At 40.7% G+C, this 24,074-nt stretch overlaps 1 protein-coding gene across 6 annotated transcripts in view; it reads left to right on the forward strand.

Annotated features, from left to right (window-relative positions):
• Window positions 1-24,074, forward strand: part of SHISAL1 (shisa like 1) — a 174,305-nt gene that overhangs the window by 95,664 nt on the left and 54,567 nt on the right. For all 6 annotated transcript variants that reach the window (XM_030539909.1, XM_030539898.1, XM_030539892.1 and 3 more), the window contains exons 2-3: window positions 6,760-6,859; window positions 13,193-13,406. In XM_030539909.1, coding sequence (XP_030395769.1) covers window positions 6,793-6,859; window positions 13,193-13,406 — 281 coding nt within the window. In that variant the 5' untranslated portion in view covers window positions 6,760-6,792. The remainder of the gene's footprint in view (window positions 1-6,759; window positions 6,860-13,192; window positions 13,407-24,074) is intronic.

Raw genomic sequence — 24,074 nt, forward strand, 5'->3', positions numbered from 1 at the left:
GTATATGGCTACTCCCAGTCATTGTCTAGCCCTCACGCCCTGAGGCAGGCTGCAGTATCAGCCTACTCATCACTGGCAAGGTTGGGTTCCCCAATCAGCCCAGCTTTTAGAGCTGCAGCCCTCTCCAGGGCTGCTTTTTAAACCCCTCAGGGCAGGAACGCATAACCACCCTGCTACACACATATAGCAATACTTCATAACTTCACACATAATGATAGCACATACAATCCAACAGGATATTAATTCTCAACTGATCAAGACTTTTAAAATGATACCTCACAAGGTATACTTTGTACAAACCATATCATAATTATATAACAGTGGTGAAAGTGGTGTTCCAGGGTGCTACTTTGAGGTATAGAGTGTCACAATGACACAATTGCAAGAGTTGGCAATATTGATTCATAGATTGATAGAATATAAACCTAGAAGAGACTACTGTAATCATCTTGCTTGACTTGTATAACAAAGGCAATAGGACTCCCCTGAATTGATTACTGTTTGAACTAGAGCATCTCTTTTAGGAAAAAACCGTACAGTTTTGATTTAATAATTCTCAGTGATGGAGAATCCATTAAAACATTTGGTAAATTATTCCAGTGATTAATTACCCTCACTGTTAAAAATGTTTCTAGTCTGAATTGGTTTAATTTCAACTTCAAGCCACTGGGTCTTGTTCTACCTTTCTCGGCTAGTCTGAAAAGCTCTCTAGTCTCAAATTTCTGTTTCCTTTGCAGCTCCTTTGATCAAGGCACCCTTTAACCTTCTCTTTCTTAAGCTTTCTTAAGATAAGACGACTAATAATTAGGCCTTTCAATTTACTTTAATTGTGAGCTCAGCTGTAAAAAGTATGTGAAAGTTCATAAAATGTCACAATAACTATAATAACACATGTTGATAGGAAAAGGCATAAAAAGGAGACAAAGACTGAATTAGTCTAAACACAAAGGCTACGGACATAACTCAAGGAATGTGTTAAGATCATGCTTGGTGAACACAAAATATGGGTCCGGAAATCAGTGAACCAAAATAGGTGTGTTGGTAACTAGGCCTAATAGATGGGCAAAATAATGAGGGGATGGGCTATTCCCCACCCCCTCGTGCTTTTTGTGGGTCCTTAAAGAAAGAGACTTCAGAGGAGGGGCAGAAAAAAGAACAGGATGGAGGCTACTGGAGCTAGCTTCACCATCATCGCTACCACCCCACCATTTCTTGGGACCCCAAGCTTTAGTCCTCCTGCTCCTGAGGGATGTCCTGATCAGAACAGGCCAGAGACACCACCACTCCTACGCAAACACCACCTGAGATGAAATGGGATCAGACTTTAACAATAATGGCTCCAGTTCATCATGCCTAACTTCTCTTTTCCCCAAAAGGACAGTTATTGCTGTCTTTGATATTGCAGTCTAAGAAACTGTCAAAAAAAAGGGTGGGGGAGGGAGCTTTCTGAAAACTCTCTCCAGCTAAAAGGAAAGGGATCAAGGGATGTTGTTAAAACAAAAGACTTATGTAATATTATACATTTCAAATCTGTTTTTCTTTCTTTTCTTTATTTTTAATAAAAAGTGAAAAGGATGTTTAATGAGGCGTGTGCCATTGTACTAAGCATGCTGAGCTCTCTTAAGGTCTGGGGTTTAGTATACACTGTTAAATGTCAGACTGTGACTGGATTATATTAAAATCTTAGACCCATATATTCCATCTAATCCAGAGGTCTCCAACCTTTTTACACATGACATCACTTCTTGAATTTAAGTACAACCCAGGATCTACCCTGCCCCTTCCCCGAAGCCCTGCCCCACTCACTCCATCCCCCCTCCCTCTGTTGCTCAGTCTCCCCCACCCTCACTCACTTCCACCAGGTTGGGGCAGTGGGTTGGGGAAGGGGTGTTGGCTCTGGGTTTGGGCTGAGGGGTTTGGAGTGTTGGAAGGGCTCTGGGCTGAGCCTCAAGCAGGGGGTTAGAGTGAAGGAGGGGGTGAGGGATGCAAGCTCTGGGAGGGAGTTTGGGTGCAGGAGGGGGCTCTGGGCTAAGGCTCAGTGTTGGGGTGCAGGAGTGGGTAAGTGGTGCTGGGTCCGGGAGGGGACTCAGGGCTAGGGGTCGTGGTGCAGGCTCCTGCTATGCAGCACTTACTTCAGGCGGGCAGCAGCACAGCGGGGCTAAGGTAGGCTCCCTGCCTGCCATGGCCCCATGCCACTCCCGGAAACAGCCAACACACGCCCGTGGCTCTGTGTGCTGCTCCTGCCTACAGACACTGCCCCCACAGCTCCCATTGGCCGGGAACTGCAGCCAGTGGAAGCTGCAGGGGTGGTGCTTGCAGGTAGAGGCAGCATGCTGATACCCCTGCCCCCCCCCAAGGGACCGTGGAGGCGTGCCAGCCGCTTCTGGGAGTGGCATGGGGCTGGGGCAGGCAGGCCGCACTTAGTCCAACTGCACCAATGGACTTTTAGCTGCTGGAGATTGCGATCGACAGGCAGGGGCTCTAGGATCAACCAGTCGATCGCAATCTACAGGTTGGTGATCACTGTTCTAAACTAATACAACAGCCATGTTTCCCAATCTTTTAATCATTGTCATGGCTCTTCTCTTCTCTGCAATCTATCAACATTTTTCTTGAATTGTGGGCACAAGAAATGGACATACTATTCCAGTAGCAGTCACACCAGTACCACATACCTGCTTGATATTCCCCTGTTCATACATCCAAGGATTGCATTAGCCATTTTGGACACATTGCACTAGAGCTCATGTTCAGCTGATTATCCACCCATACCTGCAAATCTCTTTGAGTTGCTGCTTCCTAGCATAGAGTCTCCCATCCTGTAAGTATGGCCTACCTTCTTTTTTCCTAGATTTATGACTTTACATTTGATCATGTTGAAATGCATATTGTTTGCTTGTGCCCAGTTTACCAAGCAATCCAAATTCCTCTGTAGCAGTGACCTGTCCTCTTTATTATTTATCACTCCCTCAATCTTTATGTCATCCATAAAATTTATCAGTTGTGATTTTATTTCTTCCAGGTCATTGATAAAAATGTTAAATCAAATAGCAACAAAAACAGGTCCCCTTTGGACCCCTCTAAAAACACACCTGCTCAATGATAATGCCTTGTTTAGTTACATCTGGAGATGTAATTTTGTAATAAAAAATAATATAAAGTGAGCACCGTACACTTTGTATCCTATGTTGTAATAGAAATTAATATATTTGAAAGTGTAGAAAAACATTTAATGTGTGCCATAAGTTGATTTTGTATCATTTTAGTTTCTTAATCAAAATATCATGAGTTAGCAGGTCAAATGCCGTACAGAGCTGTAAGTATATCACATTATGACTATTACCTTTATCAACCAAATTTGTACTCTCATGATAAAATCAAGTTAGTTTGACAGGGTTTATTTTCCATAAACCCATGTTGATTGACTTTAGTTTTATTACCCTCCTTTTTCTTTGTTAATAGAGTCCCGAATCAGCCACTCTGCTATCTTGCCTGGGATCGATATCAGAAAGGCCTATAATTACCCAGGTTGTTCTGCTTACCCTTGGCACATTAGCCTTTTTCCAGTCCTCTGGAACTTTCCCAGTGTTCCAACACTTACTGAAAATCAACGTTAATATTCCACAGAACTCTTGATTAGCTCTTTTAAAACTCTTGGCTACAAGTTATCTGGACTTCCTAATTTTAAAAATGTCTAGCTTTTTTAACTGGTGTTGAACATCATCCTTAGTTACTGTTGGAGTGGATAAGAATGATTTGGCTACATCATCTGGCTTTTTCCCAAATACAGAAGAGAAATATTTATTGAACACTTCTGCCTTGTTTGAATTATTATTGACAGTTCTACCATTTCCATCTTGTAATGGATCAGATCCATTTGTTAGGATTCCTTTTGTTCCTGATATACTTTAAAAACTCCCATTTCCTTAATTCTCCTTAAATCTTTTTACTTCCTTAGTCAATTTTCTACAATTTCTGTGTTATATTTGTTACTATCAACTTCCCCTTTCTTCTAATATTTTTGCATTTTTATAGTTGCTTTCACTTCCTCTCTAAGCCAGGCTGGTTTATTAACCAGTCGGGCCTTCTTTCTCATTTGTGGCTTTTGGGGTACATAGTAAAATGTTCTTAATATGTACCCAATTATTGTTTGCATTTTTCTGTTTAAATTCTTTCTCCCAACAGATTTGACTTATAATTGATTTCAAGTTAGTAAAATTGGACCTTTGAAAGCAATTTTAAACAATTATATATGACAATTTCCTAACTTATATATAAAATTGATTTGGATTTTATTCTGTTTGCACATAACAAACATAATCAAATCATAAATCATTTGTGTCTAGCTACCTGTAATTTTAGTTCTGTAACCAGTTCCTCTTTATTGTCAAGATGAGGTCTAACATAAAATTCCATAATGTTAGATGTAACCCTTTTTGTGTTAGGAAATTGTCATATATAAGTGTTCGAAATTCCAAAGTTGTTTTTTTAATACTGGCAACATGAGACCTCCACCTTAGGTCACTCAAATTGAAGTCCCCTTTTGCATCTGAGTGTGCGTGAGAGAGATTTGGTGGTCTGTGGAAGACACCAACTCGTTCCCCATCTTGTGCTTTACCTATTAGAACATGTATCTATCCGCATTCAAGAACATTTGCTTCTGAGTTGTCAATGATAAGTAGTAATTTTTTTTTACATAGTATGGCACTCCCCTCTCTCTGTTTCTCCACTCCATCCTTCCAAAATAGATCTAACCCATTGATTTTTAACATTCTAGTCATGCCAATCATCCATTATGGTCCAGTAATATTAGCTAGATAAAATTTATGCTCACAACTGAGCAATTCCAGTTCCTCTTGTTTATTATCCAGACTACTAACATTGGTGGATAAGCAATAAAAGAATTTCTTCTCTTCATGCCCTTTGATGTCACAGCTAATGTAGTACTAGCTTTAGATATACTGCCACAGAAGACAGGACAGGGTGTACTGCAGCACTCTAGGTACCAGATATAGGGTCTACACCCATTGACATAAATGGCAAAATTCACTTTGAGGCAAATCCTCAATGACGGTCAAAGAATGCTGAGGTTTCAGAGTAGCAGCCGCGTTAGTCTGTATCCGCAAAAAGAACAGGAGTATTTGTGGCACCTTAGAGACTAACAATTTTATTTGAGCATAAGCTTTTAGCCCACAAAAATTTGTAATAAAAAATAATATAAAGTGAGCACCGTACACTTTGTATTCTATGTTGTAATCGAAATCAATATATTTGAAAGTGTAGAAAAACATCCAAAAATATTTAATACATTTCAATTTGTATTCTATTGTTTAACAGTGTGATTAATCACAATTAAATTTTTGAGTTAATCGCATGAGTTAACTGTGACTAATCAACAACCCTATTTATTTTAACTCATTTTAACTCCCCTAGTTCTTCCAGACATACTGAAACAGTCCAATTTGCTGACAGTATTCCATTGCCTGAGGCATGGTCTCTTACATTACAAAGTTTGGTGTGAATAGCCCAACCAAGCACACCCTTTGGCTCACCTCTACTTAGTGCTGTAGAATATAAAGGGTATACATAACTCATACTGTTTAATGTACACATAGCTAAATAAAAGGATAGCATATTTTAAAATTTCTTATGGGAAATGTGTTTTTCCATGCAACAATTGTAGTGGGAATAAGACAGTTTTGTTTTCACACTGTATTACTCTAAACCAATGGTCACCAACCGGTCAGTCATGATTGACTGCTTGATTCTGAGGATCTCCCAGTCAATCGCGATCTCCAGCAGTGTAGTATGGCTGCTGCTAAGGCAGACCCCCTGCCTATCCCAGCCCCATGCTACTCCTGGAAGTATCCAGCGCAGCCCCATGGCCCCGGGGGTGGGGGAGCCGGGGTCTCCCTCTGCATGTTGCTCCTGCCTGCAAGCACCGCTCCCGCAGCTCCCATTGGCTAGGAGAGCTGTGGGGGCGGTGCTTGCAGAGAGGGGCAGTGAATGGAGCCACATGACACCTGCTCCCCTTCCTCCAGGGCCGCAGGGGTGCATTGGACCCTTTCGGGAGCGATGTGGGGCTGGGGTCGGCAGGGAGCCTGCCTTGGCCTCGCTGAACCTGCCACCGACTGGGAGCCTCTGGAGGTAAGTGCTGCTCAGTGTGAGGCCACACCCCATCCCTGAGCCCCCTCCCAGAGCCAGCACCCCATACCTCCTCCTGCACCCTGAACGCCCTTCCACACCCCAAGGCCCACCCTGTGCCCCCTCCCTGAGTCAGCACCCCAAGCCCCCTCCTGCACCCCAAGCCCTGATCCCCCTTCCAGAGCCAGCACCCCTGTACCCAGCCCAGAGCCCCCTCCTGCTCCCAAACTCCCTGCCCCAGGCTCAGTCCAGAGCCCCTTCCCACACTGAAAACCCCTCGGTCCCAGCCCAGAGCCCACATCCCCTCCTGAATGCCAACCCCCTACCCCAGCCCAAGTGAGTGTGAGTGACGGTGGGGGAGAGCAAGTGACGGAGAGAGGGGGGTATGGAGTGAGTGAAGCAGGGCTTTGGGGAACGGGCGGAACCTCAGGGAAGGGAGGGGTTAGATCCTAGGTTGCCCTTAGATTCAAAAAATGTTCTTGGGCATAAAAAGGTTGGAGACCACTGCTCTAAACCATTTTCTCTGTTGCAAAGCCTTGTTGCAAGTACAGATTTCAGCAGATAAAGGTGAGATGATATTGACAGCTAACTATGATATTGCATCTTATTAAACAGGTAATTCTCTAATGGATCAATGAAAACAAAACGATGACAAGTTGTGGTCAACAGTCCTTGAATGTGCTGATGGTTGTGTTCTTATTGCTCTTGTCGGCAGGTAATGTTTCTTCCAGAAATTTATTTTTTATGTGATCTGGGCAAGGGGATGAATGGGTTAAAACTTCATTAAACCCAAGTGCCTATAAAACTAACGGTACCATGAGTAACACTAAGAGTTGAAACAAAAGCACTGTGCAACTTAAACATAGCTGTGCATTTGGTGACAGGAAGCTAAAAGAAGAAGAGCAATACTAACACTAATGGGACACAGACTAGATAAGCAGACTCAACATTTGACACTCAACTTCAATAATCATTTTCTTTACTATGTTAATTCTGCATAGGCTATCAGCTCCTTAAAATGAGGGATTCCACATCATAGAAATCAAACAATTCAGCCAAATGATCCACCTACTACAGACCTAGAAAGCAAGGTTGTATCATGTGTATTTTCACATTGCACAAAAGAGGATGTGTGTCTATGTGTACGGATCAGATTATCCTCGCACTCTGCCTGTTCATATTCTTCCGCTGCTATAGTTAAGTTTACAAAGGAGTTCCAATTAGAAGAAGTACTTTTCACAGGCTCATAACTTTCAGAAACTCACCAGTTTTCTGAAATTTTCCATGTTTGTAATTCTTTCTGAAAGTGATTTACTTTGGGGAAGTTTAAGCAGAATTCCATCAATTTTTTTCCTAGTTCCATGAGGGAGTAAAACGACATCCATCCCATTTTAAAATACTCTAACTGCACTTCTGTCATGAGGAATACAGCAAATACATTTGAAACTTGGAATGGATTGATTGAGGATGAATAATAACAACTAGCTCTTATATAATGATTTTCATTCACATTTCTTAATGTGGTTTATGTAGTTAGATGAGCATTATCCCTATTTTAGAGATGGAGAAACTGAGGCACAAAGAGGTTGAGTGACTTACTCAAGTATACACAGATAGCGGCAGAGTCAAATAAATAATCTAAAGGCAGGAAATGTGGACAAAATAGGGTTGAATTTAGAACCTTTACTCTGCGCATTGTTCTGGCACCCTGATAACCTTTAATTACATGATCATAAGTTATCCCAAATACACATGTTGACTTACATTGTAGGAAAAAATATATTATCATCTATCTCAGAAACAGCATGTCATATTAATAAAGACTATTTCATATGCATATGCAGAGGGGATAGCGTAAAGTTTGTACCTCTGCCATAATGTTCATATTTACTGGCTTTTGAGAATTTTACTTTGCAATGTTAATGTTATACCTTGACTGTTCATAAAAATGGTTCAGCTTTGTTTTGCTTTGAGGATAGATTTTATATGTGTCACACCAACATCTAGCCTCAAACTAAAACAAACCTGTTAGGTCTGAATTTAATATGTTTAGCCTTTTTCAGTCCTGACACTGTCTCTTTGGAGGGAGGGGACATGCTGACTGTAAAGAAATATGTCTTTGATTTGATCCTGTTTACATAGGATTTCTGCATATTATATAAATCATTGATAAATACTAGATACTATTCTAGCATTTTCTTTTATTTGTTTATTCATGAGTACCTTATCCTCTCATAGTTCCTTTATTATTTTTTGACATTTCTCATTAGCACATAGGGTGCATGGTGCTATGCTGCGGATGGGTGTTTAAAATGATAATGACAGGTTTGAGAGTAGCAGCCGTGTTAGTCTAGATCTGCAAAAAGAACAAGAATACTTGTGGCACCTTAGAGACTAATAAATTTGTTAGTCTCTAAGGTGCCACAAGTACTCTTGTTCTTTTTAAAATGATAATGGCAGCTTTAATTTATGTACCCCAGGTAGGATTGTCAAAAGCATTCGGTGCTGGCCTAAGTCTGTGTCTACTGAAGTCAGTGAGAGTTTTAACCATTGGGAAGGGTGTTAACCAGTGCCAAGTGCCTTTTAAAATTCTATCCCCAGCCTTTACAAAGCATTAACACAATTGAGAGTGTTTTCTTGGCCTCCTTTCACATAAATGGTAAGTTGCCTAAAGCAATGGAAACATGTTAATTTTGTAGCAGCATCACAGTAACAAAGGTCCATAGTAACTTTGTTGATAAGCATAGTAATTACACGGCAACTTGTGTTTATCTATGTAATCAACTCAGATATATATACAATATATGGCCCCTATGCCTCCGATTCTGTAAAGGGAGACTACTAGCTTTACATAATTTGAATGAAAGAACTACAGGATGCTGCTTTTTACTGCAATTATATTAATTTCATACTTGAAGAGGAATGAAGACCTAATAGAAAGATTTCTATGTAAGATAGTGCCTTATTTCAAGCACCATGATCTATTAATAAGTAGAATATAGAAAAACAAGTATATTTGAAGATCATATCTAATAATCATTATGGGCATAGGGACAAAGAGTCCTTTGGCACCTTATAGACTAACAGAAGTATTGGAGCATAAGCTTCCATGGGTGAATACCCACTTCATCAGACGCATGTCTGACACATGCATCTGACGAAGTGGGTATTCACCCACGAAAGCTTATGCTCCAATTCTTCTGTTCGTCTATAAGATGCCACAGGATTCTTTGTAGCTTTTTACAGATCTAGACTAATACAGCTACCCCTCTGATAATTAAGGGCATAGTTTCTGATCACAACCACAAGGCATAGATAACAAAGACTGGGATGACAATGAACTGACAGCAGTTTTGGGGACATTGTTTTAGAGAGCCAGGCAGACAGGGAAGCAGCAGCAGTAGGGGTAGAGAAACAACTGGAAAGTTCAGATAACAAGATGATGGGGTTGGTAGAAGAACCAGAATAGTATAGACCTAGACTGAGCAGCTTCAGCTGTATTGGCTGGCCTAGGAAAAGAGATGCAGCTCCCTTCCAGCAGGCAGAAAGGTGTCTGAATAGGTGGAAGTAGGAATGACAAGGAGGCCCTATGGTAAGGACAGGCAGGCTTGACCTCTGCTAGAAAAGGTGCTAGCAAAGTAGGAAAATTGCAGCTAGGGCTGGTCAGGAATTTTTTAACATATATTTTTTGGTCAGAAAATGCCAGTTCATCAAAATTGAAACTTTTTTGCTGAAACACAATGGTTTTGGTGAAACAAAAGGTTCCTCAGCTCCAGGATGGAAGAGAGTGACCCACCATAGAATAGCCAGTAACCCACTGCTTGGAGCACTCTCCTAGGGCCCAGGTTGAAGGCTCTGCTCTGCCTGATTTGGCCTAGTGGTTAGCCTGGGCAGATCAGGGCCTTGAACCTGGTTTTTCTGTATCCTAGATGAGTGCCCTAATGGGAGGTGATGAGTCATCCCTGAACTAGTGCCCGATTAAGCCGCACAGGATGAAGAATAATTCCTGTGTTAGGCTCCAGCCAATCCACAAGTCCAGAGCCAGTCTGGTGCCTCTCAGGGCAGGTATAACTCTCAAAGGAGAAACAGCAGATCAGTTTGCTCAATGTCACTTCATGACTAGGGACTCTTCCCTACCTGATAGTTTTAACAGACTCCACAAGCCTTAGCCTGCTCCAGCCTCACTCTTGCTCCAACCCTGCTCTGATTCTTGATTCCAGCTCTGACCCCTCTAACATACAAAACTTGGCAAATTTTTTGCACTTCACAATCATTTTCTTTTATGCTTGAAAGGGGTCATGTCTATCTTTAAACAATCACAGGATAGCAAGTGAATGGTATATATTTTGTTACAACGAGCGCCTGCCTCTGATCGAAAGCATCAGTGTTCAAAACAAATAAAATAAAATACTTTACACCAACTTGGTACTAAACTTATAGCAATATTCTCCAGAGCTAGCTAACAAAATCTATGAAAACAGCATTACATTGGTCTACATATTCAGACATTTTATTTACATTGGCTGCTTATTTTTCTGAACATATTGCAAATAAACCCTGAAAGACCAGCATAAATCAGTCATTCAATGCCTGACAGTCTATTCTGCCCTAGAAATGTGCATGCACAGAGATAGGAGGATATAGCCGCCTCACATTATTAGTAGTAATATGGTGGAGATTTACATATGTTACTCCACTTCAGAAAAAGCATGTTATACCTTTCACCTCTGTAGGAGGTAACTTAAACATTTCAGTAAAACGATTGGTATAGAGAAGGTAAATTGGGTCCTTCTATGGGACCTCTCCTATAATACATGAACAAGGAGAAGATCACTAAAACTGAAAAGTGATAAATGTAAAATTGATGGGAACAATTTTTTTTACACATACACAATTACATATAAATTATTTTGTGGAACTCATTATCATGAGATATTATTCAGGGTAAGATCTCAGTAGGCTGAATGAAAAAAGAGCAGACATATGTATATGGATAGTGAATACACCAATCTCATAGAACTGGAAGGGATCTTGAAAGGTCATTGAGTCCAGTCCCCTGCCTTCACAGTAGGACCAAGTACTGTCCCTGACAGATTTTTGCCTCAGCTCCCTAAATTGCCCCATGATGTACTGCAATCGTCTCTCTGGCTGAATCAAAGGGATGCATCACAGGAGAAGTAGTCCAGCTGGGGAGCCCATTCCGTATAGAATGGGAGCACGAGACACTCAAACTACAGTTCCTATGAAGCAACATGGCTGCTCAGTTGGACACAGATTAATGTTGAAGTAAATTGCAATTAAATGTTTCAATTCAGTTCAATAAACCAAAAGAAACATTTTGGTTAGCTAATGTCAAAACATTTCACTTAGATTAGAAATGTCTAAATTACATTTTTTGATTGAAATTTTCCTGAACTTTCAATTCCATGAAAAGTTTTGATATTTCAAATATTCACCCTGATTCAGGATAAAAATAGATGTCAAATATCAGAATTTTCCTCAGGATGGAATTCTGGTTTTCGACCAGCTCTCCTCAGAACCTCTGAGTTCCACAGCTGTGACCTTAATCACAAAATGACACATTCTTCCTTGCAGTAGATCATAGCAAAAGAGTAATGCCAGGATTGAAATGCACTCATTTCTCTTAAATTTCTATAGGCACCTAATTTACTCAGGTGTTGTCTACAGCAAAATATACACCAGTTTAGTTATACTGGTGCAGACCTTTGTGTGTACACTCTATATTGGTAAACTGACACAATAATAATAATAATAATAATAAGTAAAAATGAGACCGCCACCTACCTCTTATATAGAGCTTTTCAACAGAAGATATCAAATCGATTTAACAAAGAAGGTCAGAATCGTTATCCCAATTTTCAAACAAACCATAAAAATGAGTGTCCATGCACTACATTGCACCAGTTAACTAAATCAGTTTAAAATAACACCTTAATTGATTGGTGCAACTTTGTGTGTACAGCAGTCCGTAGTATGTCTGTCTCCGTTCTGTAAAATCAAAATCAAAATACATTGTTTCTCCCACATTTTGTCTGTGGTCTATATTTAGACTGTAAGGTCTTCAAGGGCAGAGACTGTGTGTGTAGTCTGAGATGTAGCTTCAAGGCACTACCATAATATAAACCCTAAATAAATTAAAGTAGTGCCAGTGTGTGAGAGCTGGGGGTTAGCTACAGCCCTCAAACTCCTGCAAGGCATACTAACTGCCACATAACAATTAGCCTAGAGCCCACATTCTAGGGAAATATACAGAGATGATTTCTTTCTTTCAGGAGAATTGGCCAGCAAAACCAGTGTAACAAAAACCTGGAAAATGGTTTAAGAGACATAATACATGCTTTACGTGAGGATTTAATTTAAAAAAAAAAATTAAGATCTGAATAGTAATTGTATTTCTATTGCTCTTATTCTAGATATTTGTATATTCACAATTGTTTAGCGCTGTTAGCATGGTAATATCTTTTAATTATTATTTTTGGCAGATCAATGCCTATCAAAATAATGACCTTTACAGTAGAGCAGATGTTTCTGACACATTAATAACAGCCACTGTAAATCATGTGCCTTTGGACTCTAATTTCAGTTTGCATGTATGTTTTTTTCTTTGCTGATAATAAAATAATCCCAGAAAAATCTTTAAACTAGCCTTTCTAGATCTTTGTTGATATCCCATAGTTTTAAAACTTCATAATTGAAGATATGTATTTAAATATTTTAGTGTTCCCTGCTGTCCAAGATTGTGGTAGTTCTGGACATCATTTCTTCTCTTCTATTTAAAAAATAAATGAATTAAAATAAAAAAAAGTCAGAAACATAGTAACTCAAAATTAAAAATATCACAAAAATGCTTTTCATGCTGTCAGTAGTCATATCATATATTATGAGGTTGAAACTCCTGAAATACATGATTACTGTTTCTCAGAAGCCAGGGGAAATATTGTTTAAGATTAACAAAAAAATGAAAATGGATGTGACATGCAACTAAAACATACGACTCACAAAGACAATATCAATCTTTGTTTTACAGCATTGTCTGCACATTTTCGTGTCTGTGAGCCATATACAGACTACAAAGGCCGCTACCACTTTGGTTTTCACTGTCCACGTCTTTCTGACAATAAATCTTACATCTTCTGCTGTCACCATAACAACACGGTATTTAAATACTGCTGCAATGAGACAGAATTTCAGACTGTTATGCAGATGAACCTAACGGGGAATGCAGATGGATATATGCATAAGTAAGTAAATGAGTTATAAAGTACTCTTTACCAAATTATTCCTAGTCTAATCACATAATGTAAGATATATTTAATGATGGAAGCAATTAGAATAATTGTACATACACATTTCGTTCCTAGAAGCTCTTTTGTACAAGTCTACTTCTCATGAAAGGGATGTTTACCTTTGCTTCTATAGCTTTGATGCCCATTATATAAATTCCTAAGAGCACGTATGTAATTTTTATAAGCATATAGGCTGTTTCTCCCCCCAAAATTGGACAAAACCAATGTGTATCTGAAAACCCCAACAAGTGATAGCAAGAGAAAGGCAAGTTGACATTTTTCAGATCATCCCAAATGTTTTGCATGGATAATTGCTATTTTGAATTTGTGCATGTTTTACATATTAATGACTTGCAATCACTGAGCTTGATCAGCAAAATGCACTTGGTTGTTTATCACCTTGTCTGCTGCTTGAGATCCTTTTCCACATTCTCTTTTTAAAAGCAGCTCTGTCACCTACTGTTAAAAATAAAAAATAAGAACTTTTGCAGAAAAACCGACAAGATAGTAAGTAGATCTTGAATTATGGACTGCTTATGCTGTGGGAGCAAGATTCTCAGGTCCAGACTAGCTCCTTTGCACTACTCAAGCATTCTTGCCATGACTGAATTCTCCTGATGAAGGATGGAGCTCTCAACTGAGGTAAACCCAGCAGAGCCAGCTCCTGGGACAACTGCCCCCCTCATCCTGGCATAGGGGCAATGTCAGGGGAGGGAAGGTTTCAGTTTCAGAAGGAGTGGTAGGGAGCGTCATTGCACCAGTTTTCAGCTAGTGTATGATTCTTAGGTCTTAATCATGCACCATTGAAGTCAATGGGAGTTTTGCCATTGACTTCAATGGGAGCAGGGGCAGTGCTGTAGGTCCTTTTGAGATTATGTTCTTCTGTCATAAATTAGACTATTTTAAGTCTCAATGGTGCCTGGGCCAGCAGAGTCAAAGAGCTAGTTATGTCTCCTTAATAACCCCCTCACACTACTGTACTGAGAGGGTCTTGTCTACACACAAAAGTTGTACCACTGACTATGCCTGTCTAATTAAAACAGTACAATACCTCTAGTGTGGTCTCAGTTATACCTTAAATATTGATGCTTTAGCTCAGTATAGCTTATTCCCAAATGAGAAGAGGAATAAGCTATGTCAGTATAAGACACTGGCATAAGAGCATCCACACTAGATGTCTCAGTTAAAAAAAAAAATAAATCAAATCTCTGACCAAAACAACGATACCAGTATAAAAACTGTCCACAGACCAGGCCCTGGATGCATGACAGAATGTAGCCTTATATTTTTACAAAAACAGTACACCAGAAACTGTTCACTACTACCAAGTTTGTTACACCTTTAGAGAAAAAGCATTGTGTGAGGTTCATTCATGAGTTGTTTATTCTTGTGGCCAACTTCAAATTTGTTTAGTTTATTTTGGATTACTTAGGCAATTTAGCAATTTAGCTGAAATGTTCTTTAGCCTGTTATTTATGAACAGTGCTCTAAAGAGAGAAATTGGTAGCATATGGGAGAGAGGGTAATTTGGGGTCCCTGTTGGCAATCTAATTTTGTTTTTGTTACTTATAGAAGCCTAGAGCCTTTGATAAGCACCACTATTTATATATCTAACAATAATAATTAACAAATCATTCAGCTTTGCCAGGGAACGTGTTACTTCCATATTCCTTATGGGTGAAATTCACTCCAGTGCCAAGAACCGGCAAAAGGGCCATGTACCACTGAAGTCCTATTTTCAGGTTTGGACTGGGACTCAGTGGTGCATAAGTTTTGTGCTGCCCATCTGCACGGGGTGAATTGTACCCTACGTGTGTAAAGTCATGCACAGTAGAAGAAGAATTAAAAAGATACAAGTCCCAGGGCCATGACTTTAACAGTGCTGCAGCTGAGCCAGTCTTCCCCTCCTTGAAACCTACTGAACTATCAGGAATGTGAAGGGATTGGTTAGGGTCAGGAAAAGGAGTGAACGCTAGAGATCTATGAGCAACTCTGGCCACAGTCTTGAGACTTCCTGGTCAGGAACTCAGACGAGTTCTCCCAGGCAAAAATAAACTCAATGCTCACCCATGCGGTCAGATCATGGAGGGGTAGTTAAACTGCATTAATAAATCTTCTCCTGCCCCTCCCACCTTTTTCTCTTTTATGTGGCATTAATCCTAGCAGGAAAAAAAGGATACATCTTGCTATATAGCAGTAATTCTCCAGCTCTTCCTCCCAATCCCTGCCACTCCTGCTTCAGCCATGTACATTTTTTGTGGAAAGAATACTGACCGCTATGTAGAAGGGGAAGGAGAATCCCGCATTGCTGCTTCCTCCATCCATGTAAAACTTCAGTACTTTTCCCTGCCGCTTTGCCCTCCAGTCTATATAGACAGCCTGACCCAAAGCCCATTAACTTCAGTAGGAGTCTTTCTTATAACTTAAATGAGCTTTTGAACAGGCCCATGTGAAGGGGGAGGGAGAGTAGCATAGGATATGTCTACACCGAGCTGAGAGTGACCCTCCCAGCCCAGGTAGACAGACTAGCAGCTAGTAAGCTAATAGTAGCAGTCAAGGCGGTCAGGTGGGCTTGACAGCCTGAGCCACAACATCCACACTGCTGTCTGTCTACCTAGACTGAGGCCTGGTCTACATCAGGGTTTTACATCGGTATAACTACATTGCTCAGGGGTGTGAAAAATCCACACCCCTGGGAGACATAGTATAACAACCAAACCCCCAGTGTAAACAGCACTAGGTCGATGGAAGAATTCTTCAGTTAACCTAGCTGCCACCTCTTTAGGAGAATGGTTCTCCCATCGGGATAGGTAGTGTCTACACTGAAGCGCTATAGGTGCAGCTGTGCCGCTGTAGCGTTTTGAATACAGACAAGCCCTGAGAGGATTGCTCTCAGCTGTAGGGTAAACATACCCATAGGGAACTGTGTTAGGACTCTGCTAGTAAGATTAAACATTGTTCTGGTTAACATTTTTTTGGACTCTAATATAGACAGAGCCCAATTTACAATTAAACTACCTTGTCACCAGTGTCCTCTATTAAATGAAAGCCAGCTATGAAAAGGATTGCTTGTGTAGACATAATTTCACACATCATTGAAAGAAGGCTTTCATAAAACATTGTGTCCTCAGTAACTATGAAGAATGAGGGCATAAAGAGCAATGGATTTACAGCTGAGGATTGTGGCTTTAAAAGATAACATTGGAGAAATCTTTTTTGCTTTATTTTCCCCCTTCTCCATTCTTAGTAGCATCTAAAGGCACATCTTGTTTTATAGAACAATTGTGGAACAAACTAATACAAACAAATGAATTGGAGCTCTTCTCATGGCATTCCAGAAGCTTATATCACTCTTCTAATGTTGCTTCATATAATCTCAGCCAGGTTCATTTACATTTGTTTTGTTACCATAAAGATTAATACATTATGGTAGGTGCAGAATATTGGTCTATATCTGGTTAAAACTTTTGATGGCACAGACTTATAGTTTGTAATATCCATTAATATAAACTGGTAAGAAAAGAATTGCGAGATGTGGCAGCAGTTTATTTCATCATTTAAATAGTTTCTGCATTTGGAAAATTCTGCTTTTAAATCAGATCCTCAACTATGATTTGCACTAGCTGTGAGTATCTGGCCACCTTTATTTACCTGGTCAAGATTCCCATCTGCAGAAATTAAGATGTACAGCATATACGAGAGAGTCTCATAACTGAGACATCCCTATGGAGTATTCATTATCCCAGTTAAGAGAAGATCCCATTTGAAAAGGCTTCAGATAAAATACTGTACAGTTTTGAAAAAATCAATACCCACTGTATTTCATCTTTATTTGCTCCTTATTTCTTCTTCTTTTCATATCATTTCAGCAGCTTTGCTATTAAAAGAATCAGAGCTCAGAAAACAGTTTTTAAACTCATGGCACTACTCATACTGTCCCAGCTAAACAGAGGAAGTTATTACCATTCTCTCCCATGGAGAAATCTTTAGGAGGGAAAATCTGATCTGGAAAAATCAGTAAATGTCATTGTATGGCATTCCAAGGAGTTTTCTGCACATCACCCTCTCAGGGGGAAGGAGTTTGCAAGCCTATGGAAGGGGAAGGGAGTTTCTGTGCTCTGACCATGAAGATATCACAAGATCTATAGGGAAATCCCAGAGACCTCTGGGTATCAGCATGGAGAGCCAGACCCCTCACTCCCATATTATTTCCGGGTCACCCTTCTCCTAGCAACATGGCTTACACAGGAGCTGTGCTGTCATTGGCTCTCTAACATTCTTACCATAGAATCATATAAGATTAGGGTTGGAAGAGACCTCAGGAGGTCATCTAGTCCAACCCCCTGCTCGCAGGACCAACCTCAGCTAAATCATCCCAGCCACGGCTTTGTCAAGCCTGACCTTAAAAACCTCTAAGAAAGAAGATTCCACCACCTCCCTAGGTAACCCATTCCAGTGCTTCACCACCCTACTAGTGAAAAAGTTTTCCCTAATATTCAACCTAAACCTCCCCCACTGCAACTTGAGACCATTTCTCCTTGTTCTGTCATCTGCCACCACTGAGAAAGCCGAGCTCCATCTTTGGAACCCCCCTTCAGGTAGTTGAAGGCTGCTATCAAATCCCCACCTCACTTTTCTCTTCTGCAGACTAAATAAGCTCAGATCCCTCAGAAGTCATGTGCCCCAGCCCCCTAATCATTTTCGTTGCCCGCCACTGGACCCTCTCCAATTTGTTCACATCCTTTCTGTAGCAAGGGGCCCAAAACTGGACGCAGTACTCCAGATGTGGCCTCACCATTGCTGTGAATAATCACTTCCCTTGATCTGCTGGCAGTGCTCCTACTAATGCAGCCCAATTTGCCATTAGCCTTCTTGGCAACAAGGGCATACTGTTGACTCATATCCAGCTTCTCATCCACTGTAATCCCCAGGTCCTTTTCTGCAAAACAGCTGCTTAGCCAGTTGGTCCCCGACTTGTAGCATGCATGGGATTCTTCAATCTTAAATGCATGACTCTGCACTTGTCCTTGTTGAACCTCATCAGATTTCTTTTGGCCCAATCCTCCAATTTGTCTAAGTCACTCTGGACCCTATCCCTGCCCTCCGATGCATCTACCTCTCTCCCCAGCTTAGTGTCATCCGCAAACTTGCTGAGGGTGCAGTCCATCCCATCATCCAGATCATTAATGAAGAGGTTGAACAAAACCAGCCCCAAGACCAACCCCTGAGGTACTCTGCTTGATACTGGCTGCCAACTAGACATCGAGTCATTGATCACTACCTGTTTAGCCGATGATCTAGAAAGCTTTCTATCCACCTTATGGTCCATTCATCCAATCCATATTTTTGAACTTGCTGGCAAGAATACTGTGGGAGACCGTATCAACAGCTTTGCTAAAGTCAAGGTATATCATGTCCACTGCTTTCCCCATATCCACAGAGCCAGTTATCTCATCATAGAAGGCAATCAGGTTGGTCAGGCATGACTTGACCTTGGTGAATCCATGTTAACTGTTTCTGATCACCTACCTCTCCTCCAAGTACTTCAAAATGGTTTCCTTGAGGACTTGCTCCATGATTTTTCAGGGGCCTGAGGTGAGGCTGACTGGTCTGTAGTTCCCCGGATTCTCCTTCTTCCCTTTCTAAAAGACGGGCACTCTATTTGCCTTTTTCCAATCGTCCAGGACCTCCCTCGATCACCAGGAGTTTTCAAAGATAATGGGGAATGGCTCTGCAATTACATCAGCCAACTCTCTCAGCATTGCATCTGGCCCACGTGCATGTCCAGCTTTTCTAAATAATCCTTAATCTGTTCTTTCACTACTAAGGTCTGCTCACCTCCTCCCCATACTGTGCTGCCCAGTGCAGCAGTCTGGGAGCTGACCTTCTCTGTGAAGACCAAGGCAAAAAAAGCATTGAGTACTTCAGCTTTTTTCACATCATCTGTCACTAGGTTGCCTCCCCCTTTCAGTAAAGGTTCCACACTTTCCCTGACCACCTTCTTCTTGCTAACATACCTGTAGAAAACCTTTTTGTTACCCTTCACATCCCTTACTAGCTGCAACTCCATTTGTGCTTTGGCTTTCCTGATTACATCCCTGCATGGTCAAGCAATATCTTTATACTCCTCCCTAGTCACCAATTAATGCTCTCCCCAGTGCTGAGCAGAAAGTCCCAAAGTGTTAATTAGAGAATAATAATGGATTTTTTTCAGTTCAGGGGTGGAACAGAAAAAAAATCTGGTTTGATCTGAACCAAAACCAATGTTTTCAAACATTTTAATCAAATCAAAAGATCAAAAAAGAAACATTCAGGTTGACTCAAAGTGAAATTTTTCAGTTTTTCGATTTGCTTGAAGTTGATCAAAATGCCTCAGTCAACTCTAAACAAACTTTTTTTCAGTTTTTTATTTCAATTCAGCCTCTTTCAGGTGTTTTTACCCTTTTTAAAAAATTGGCCAAATTTGAATTTGAAACAAAATAAAATGTTTTGAAACAAAATTTTTTGACTTTGACTTTTTTTTCCCTAGCTGATACTATTAGCTCAAATACATGAATAGTTTTGCAGTATCGGAAAATGCATTTTTGATACAAAAAAAAATCTATTTGCTGAAAAAATGTCACCCAGCTCTAATGTTAAAACATTAAGGGCCAAATTCTGTGCTTGTTGTAAATTGGTACAGCTCCAGTTAAATCAGTGATGCTGTGCCAGTTTATACCCAGGAGGGAATTTGGACCTTTGTCTTCTGGGAATTTAATATGAAATTCCACAGGTTTGTCAGAGTTCAGTACTTGTAACATGTCTGTTCCCTGGCTTCATGCCTCTGACTGGGCAGTTCCTCTTTTAACTGCTCCTAGCCACAAACTCTGACTGTGTGGGTTTTTTTGCAGCACAGAGGGGCTTTGCAGCATAGAGGTTCAGTGAAAGAGGTAATGATGCCAGTCTGGCTCAGCTCTCTTTCCTCTGACAGTTTTGAGGCATTATAACAGAATTGCCCAGAATTCGTTCCCACCACTTTACGCAATCAAGGGGATAATCTAGGCTACTGTCATTAGGCTAAATCAGCTCCCTGGGAGGTGTCCTGATAAAGCAGCCATAACCGTTTGTAGGATCCTGCAACCTTTCTGCAAACAGAAGGGAATGGAAGTATTGCCCACATAGGGTCTGTAAGATTAGATGTTAAGTAGAGTGTACGCTTACTGCAAGGGATTAATGAGAGCTAAGATTAGTGATTCTTGCTATGTATAGTACGGTGTTCAATACATACATTTCCTCTGGTCTCACTGTAAGATCAGAGATCATAATCATAAAATATAAATGTGTGCATGTACATATACCCATACAAAGGGCACACACAGTATATATCCAGCATCTCCTTCAGAGCCTATTGTTTAAAGCTTCCTAGCTTGTGGGTTCTTACTTGCAGCCAGATTCTGCGAGCCTTTTTCATCCTGAGTAATCATTTACACCACAAAATAGCCCCGTTGGCTTCAATGCTAACATCAGCAGCGTTATATATGTGGTCCGATTTAGATTGATGTTACTGCAAATGGCCCCATGTAATTAATTGTGAGTACAAGATACCAGAGAAAATGATACCTAATTATATTTTAGTAACTTTATTCAGCTATATTGTATGCAGATAAACCCAATTATTGGTTAAAAACAGTGACAATGGTTCAGTTACAATAATGCCACAGGGCTGTAGCTAAAAAGGAGCATGCTTTAGTCCAAAGTTTTGGGACTCCACTTACGAAATGTGCAGCAGGGCGGTGGGGGGGGGGGGGCTAGTTAAGAGACTCGACTTGGACCCAGGACAGTGGGTTTCAATTCAGCAAACTTTGTTTGTGACTTCCTTGGGCAAGTCATTTGGTTTATCTGTGCCTCAGTTTCCCCACTTGTAATATGAGTATTATAGCACTTTGCTACTTCAGATAGGATTTAGTGAGGATAAATAACATTAATGTATGTGATGTGCTCAGATACTACAGTGATAGCAGCCATAAAACCACGTGGGAAGATGGATCTAATTCCTCCTCCCCACCCTGTCATGTTTTGCTTTCTTGCTTTTGCATACAGTACCTTGAGGATAATAAGAAAAATGCAGTAAAAGTAACAAACAATGGAGGCTTTGTTGGGAAAGTAGGCCCAGGTTGTGATTTTCAAAAGATCCTAAGAGAATGAGGTATGAATTTTACTGGGAGCTGGGCATCTTAGGCTCTTTTACAAATCCCAGCCTTCGTATTCTACTATTTCAGAGCTTCGAGAGGGTTTGGTCTGAATCTAGTTCTTTTATCTCTATATTCTATTGGAATGAATGGGAAAACTAGAGTGAGAGTTCTGTAAAGCAGTGACCTTAAAACTTGCATCCAGAGTCTAAAAAGTAATACAAGAATTCCTTTCTCAAACTGACTGGGGGGAAACCCCTGTGATCAATATAAATGATCCTGAACTTAATTTTCTCAGGTAGGAGTAGATTATCTTGAGAGGATACAATACTAGACATAGTACCTCATCCAACATGTTTTGGATGTGGCACTGTTCATGGAGTAAGGTATTACCCAACATGAGTAAGTGGCAGAATCTGGCCCTAATAAATATCTCTGCTCTCTTGAGGCTTCATCCAAAGCCTCTTGAAGACAATGGAAAAAATCCTTTTGACTTCAGTGAACTTTGGTTCAGGTCCTTGAAAGAGCAATTTTGCATTATTCATTAACTCAACCATTTAAATGGTGAATTAGTTTCAAAATGTACAGTATGTACATGACCCTTAAGGTAGACTACATATGCTAGATTAAAACTCGATGTAATGAGCTGTACACGTGTTTACATGAGACCTGAATGTGTCTTCTGTTCCTGTGGACTAGAAGGGCATGATGACTACAGGTTACACACTGTTTCACCTAATGTTCTAGCTTGCATCTGTTTTAAATTAGTCTGCAGAAGAGCAACTTGAGAATTGTTAGACAGATGAATGCTGGTCTCTAACCTGGTTACATTACAGTTTAGATCACTCACACCATTGGATCTCTTTTCCATGTGTTTAAAAAAAAAGTTAAGGCTTTTGCTAAGGACATCCAATCGGTGCTCTGTGATTCTTTCAATACAGAGAACTTTTGAGGTGATGTTAGTTTGTAGTCGACTATAACCCACATACTCATATGAGAGTTATAACTGTTACAAAGCTGTATGATAGTATTTGAACCCAGCAGAATTGAGAAAACAGGCTAAAGTAGCAAAATGTCTAGCAAAGCGCTCGTTAACTTCAATTGGAGAATGTAGAGGTTCTAAATTAGTTTGCCCCTGTAGTGCTGAAAATGTACTTAATTATGCTCCAGACGTTTATGAAAAGTTTTACTTCTCTTTTAATATATTGCAAGATTCTGTGAGGTTTTCAAAAGATCAGCTGAATTCTTTTTCCCAAAAGTTTCTGTTCAAGTGAAGAGGGATACATTTGGGGTGCTGTGTCAGCAGCAGCCAAAAGGGACACACTCTTGACAATTAAATTATTGACTTTGTTTGGTTATGTGGTTTTCTAAAATACATCACATATGTGAAGTTTCCAAAAGATTATTCCCACTGTCTTTGTTCTTTAAAAAAAATTGTGTTCGTGGGCTGAACATATAGAATGCATAATTTCTTTGGAAAGATATGAGAGATTGACAAAGCTATGGACATCTGAAACTAGCACTTTAAAGTGGAAATGTTTGAGTGATTTTTACCTATGGGCATGCCTGTACCCTATAATTTCATACAGCTCTGATTAACCAAAACTCATAGTTCAACAAGTTTTAGTAAATGTCCCCTGTGATCATCCTATATTTATTTATTTAAAGCTGTTAGATGTCCCTCAAGATCTCTAGCTAATAGAGACTGTATACATATTGACTGAGTTTACACCCTGGCCCCAAAGATAGTTAGGCAGCTACCTCCATTTGGGATTCACAACAATTAACCATCTCCTGGAGTTAGACACCTAAGCCAGGTCAGCCCTTTCTCATGAAAAACGAGTGGTGAGGAGACAATAGAGACAGAGAGTGAGAGAGACCATCTACCCTTCGTAGCCAATAGCCCAGTGGTGAGGCACTCACCTGGGATGTGGGAGACATGGCCACCCAGAGTGAGGGGCATGTGAGGCAATTTGCCCCAGACCCTGGGCCCCACAGGGGGCCCCTCGAGCCCTAGTCCGGCAGCGGTCCGGGTCTTCAGCCAGCATGTCGGTGGGGGGGACCTTCAGTGCTGCCAAAGATGTGGAGCGACTGAAGGGCCCCATGCTGCCAAAATGCCGCCAAAGACCCGGACTGCCGCCGGGTGAGTACATATGCCGCAGCTCCCCCGCTTTGCCCCAGGCCCCCTGAATCCTCTGGGCGGCCCTGACGGGAGACCTGTTTCTAAATTTCCACTCTGCTGAATTTGGAGCAGGGGCTTAGGATCTCCCATATCCCAAGTGACTGACACTTTTGATGGTATCTCTCCAGTCTATAGTGTCAATCTCTCTTTGGGCCGATTAATACCCTGGGGGTTAGAGCACTCTCCTGAAGTGGGGTGTGGAGAGGGAGACCTGGTTTCCAAGACACTTCTCCAAATCAGGCAGAGTGGGGATTTGAAAACAGCTCTCCCACA

This window comes from Gopherus evgoodei, chromosome 1 (assembly GCF_007399415.2).
Source record: "Gopherus evgoodei ecotype Sinaloan lineage chromosome 1, rGopEvg1_v1.p, whole genome shotgun sequence".
Lineage (NCBI taxonomy): Eukaryota > Metazoa > Chordata > Testudines > Testudinidae > Gopherus > Gopherus evgoodei.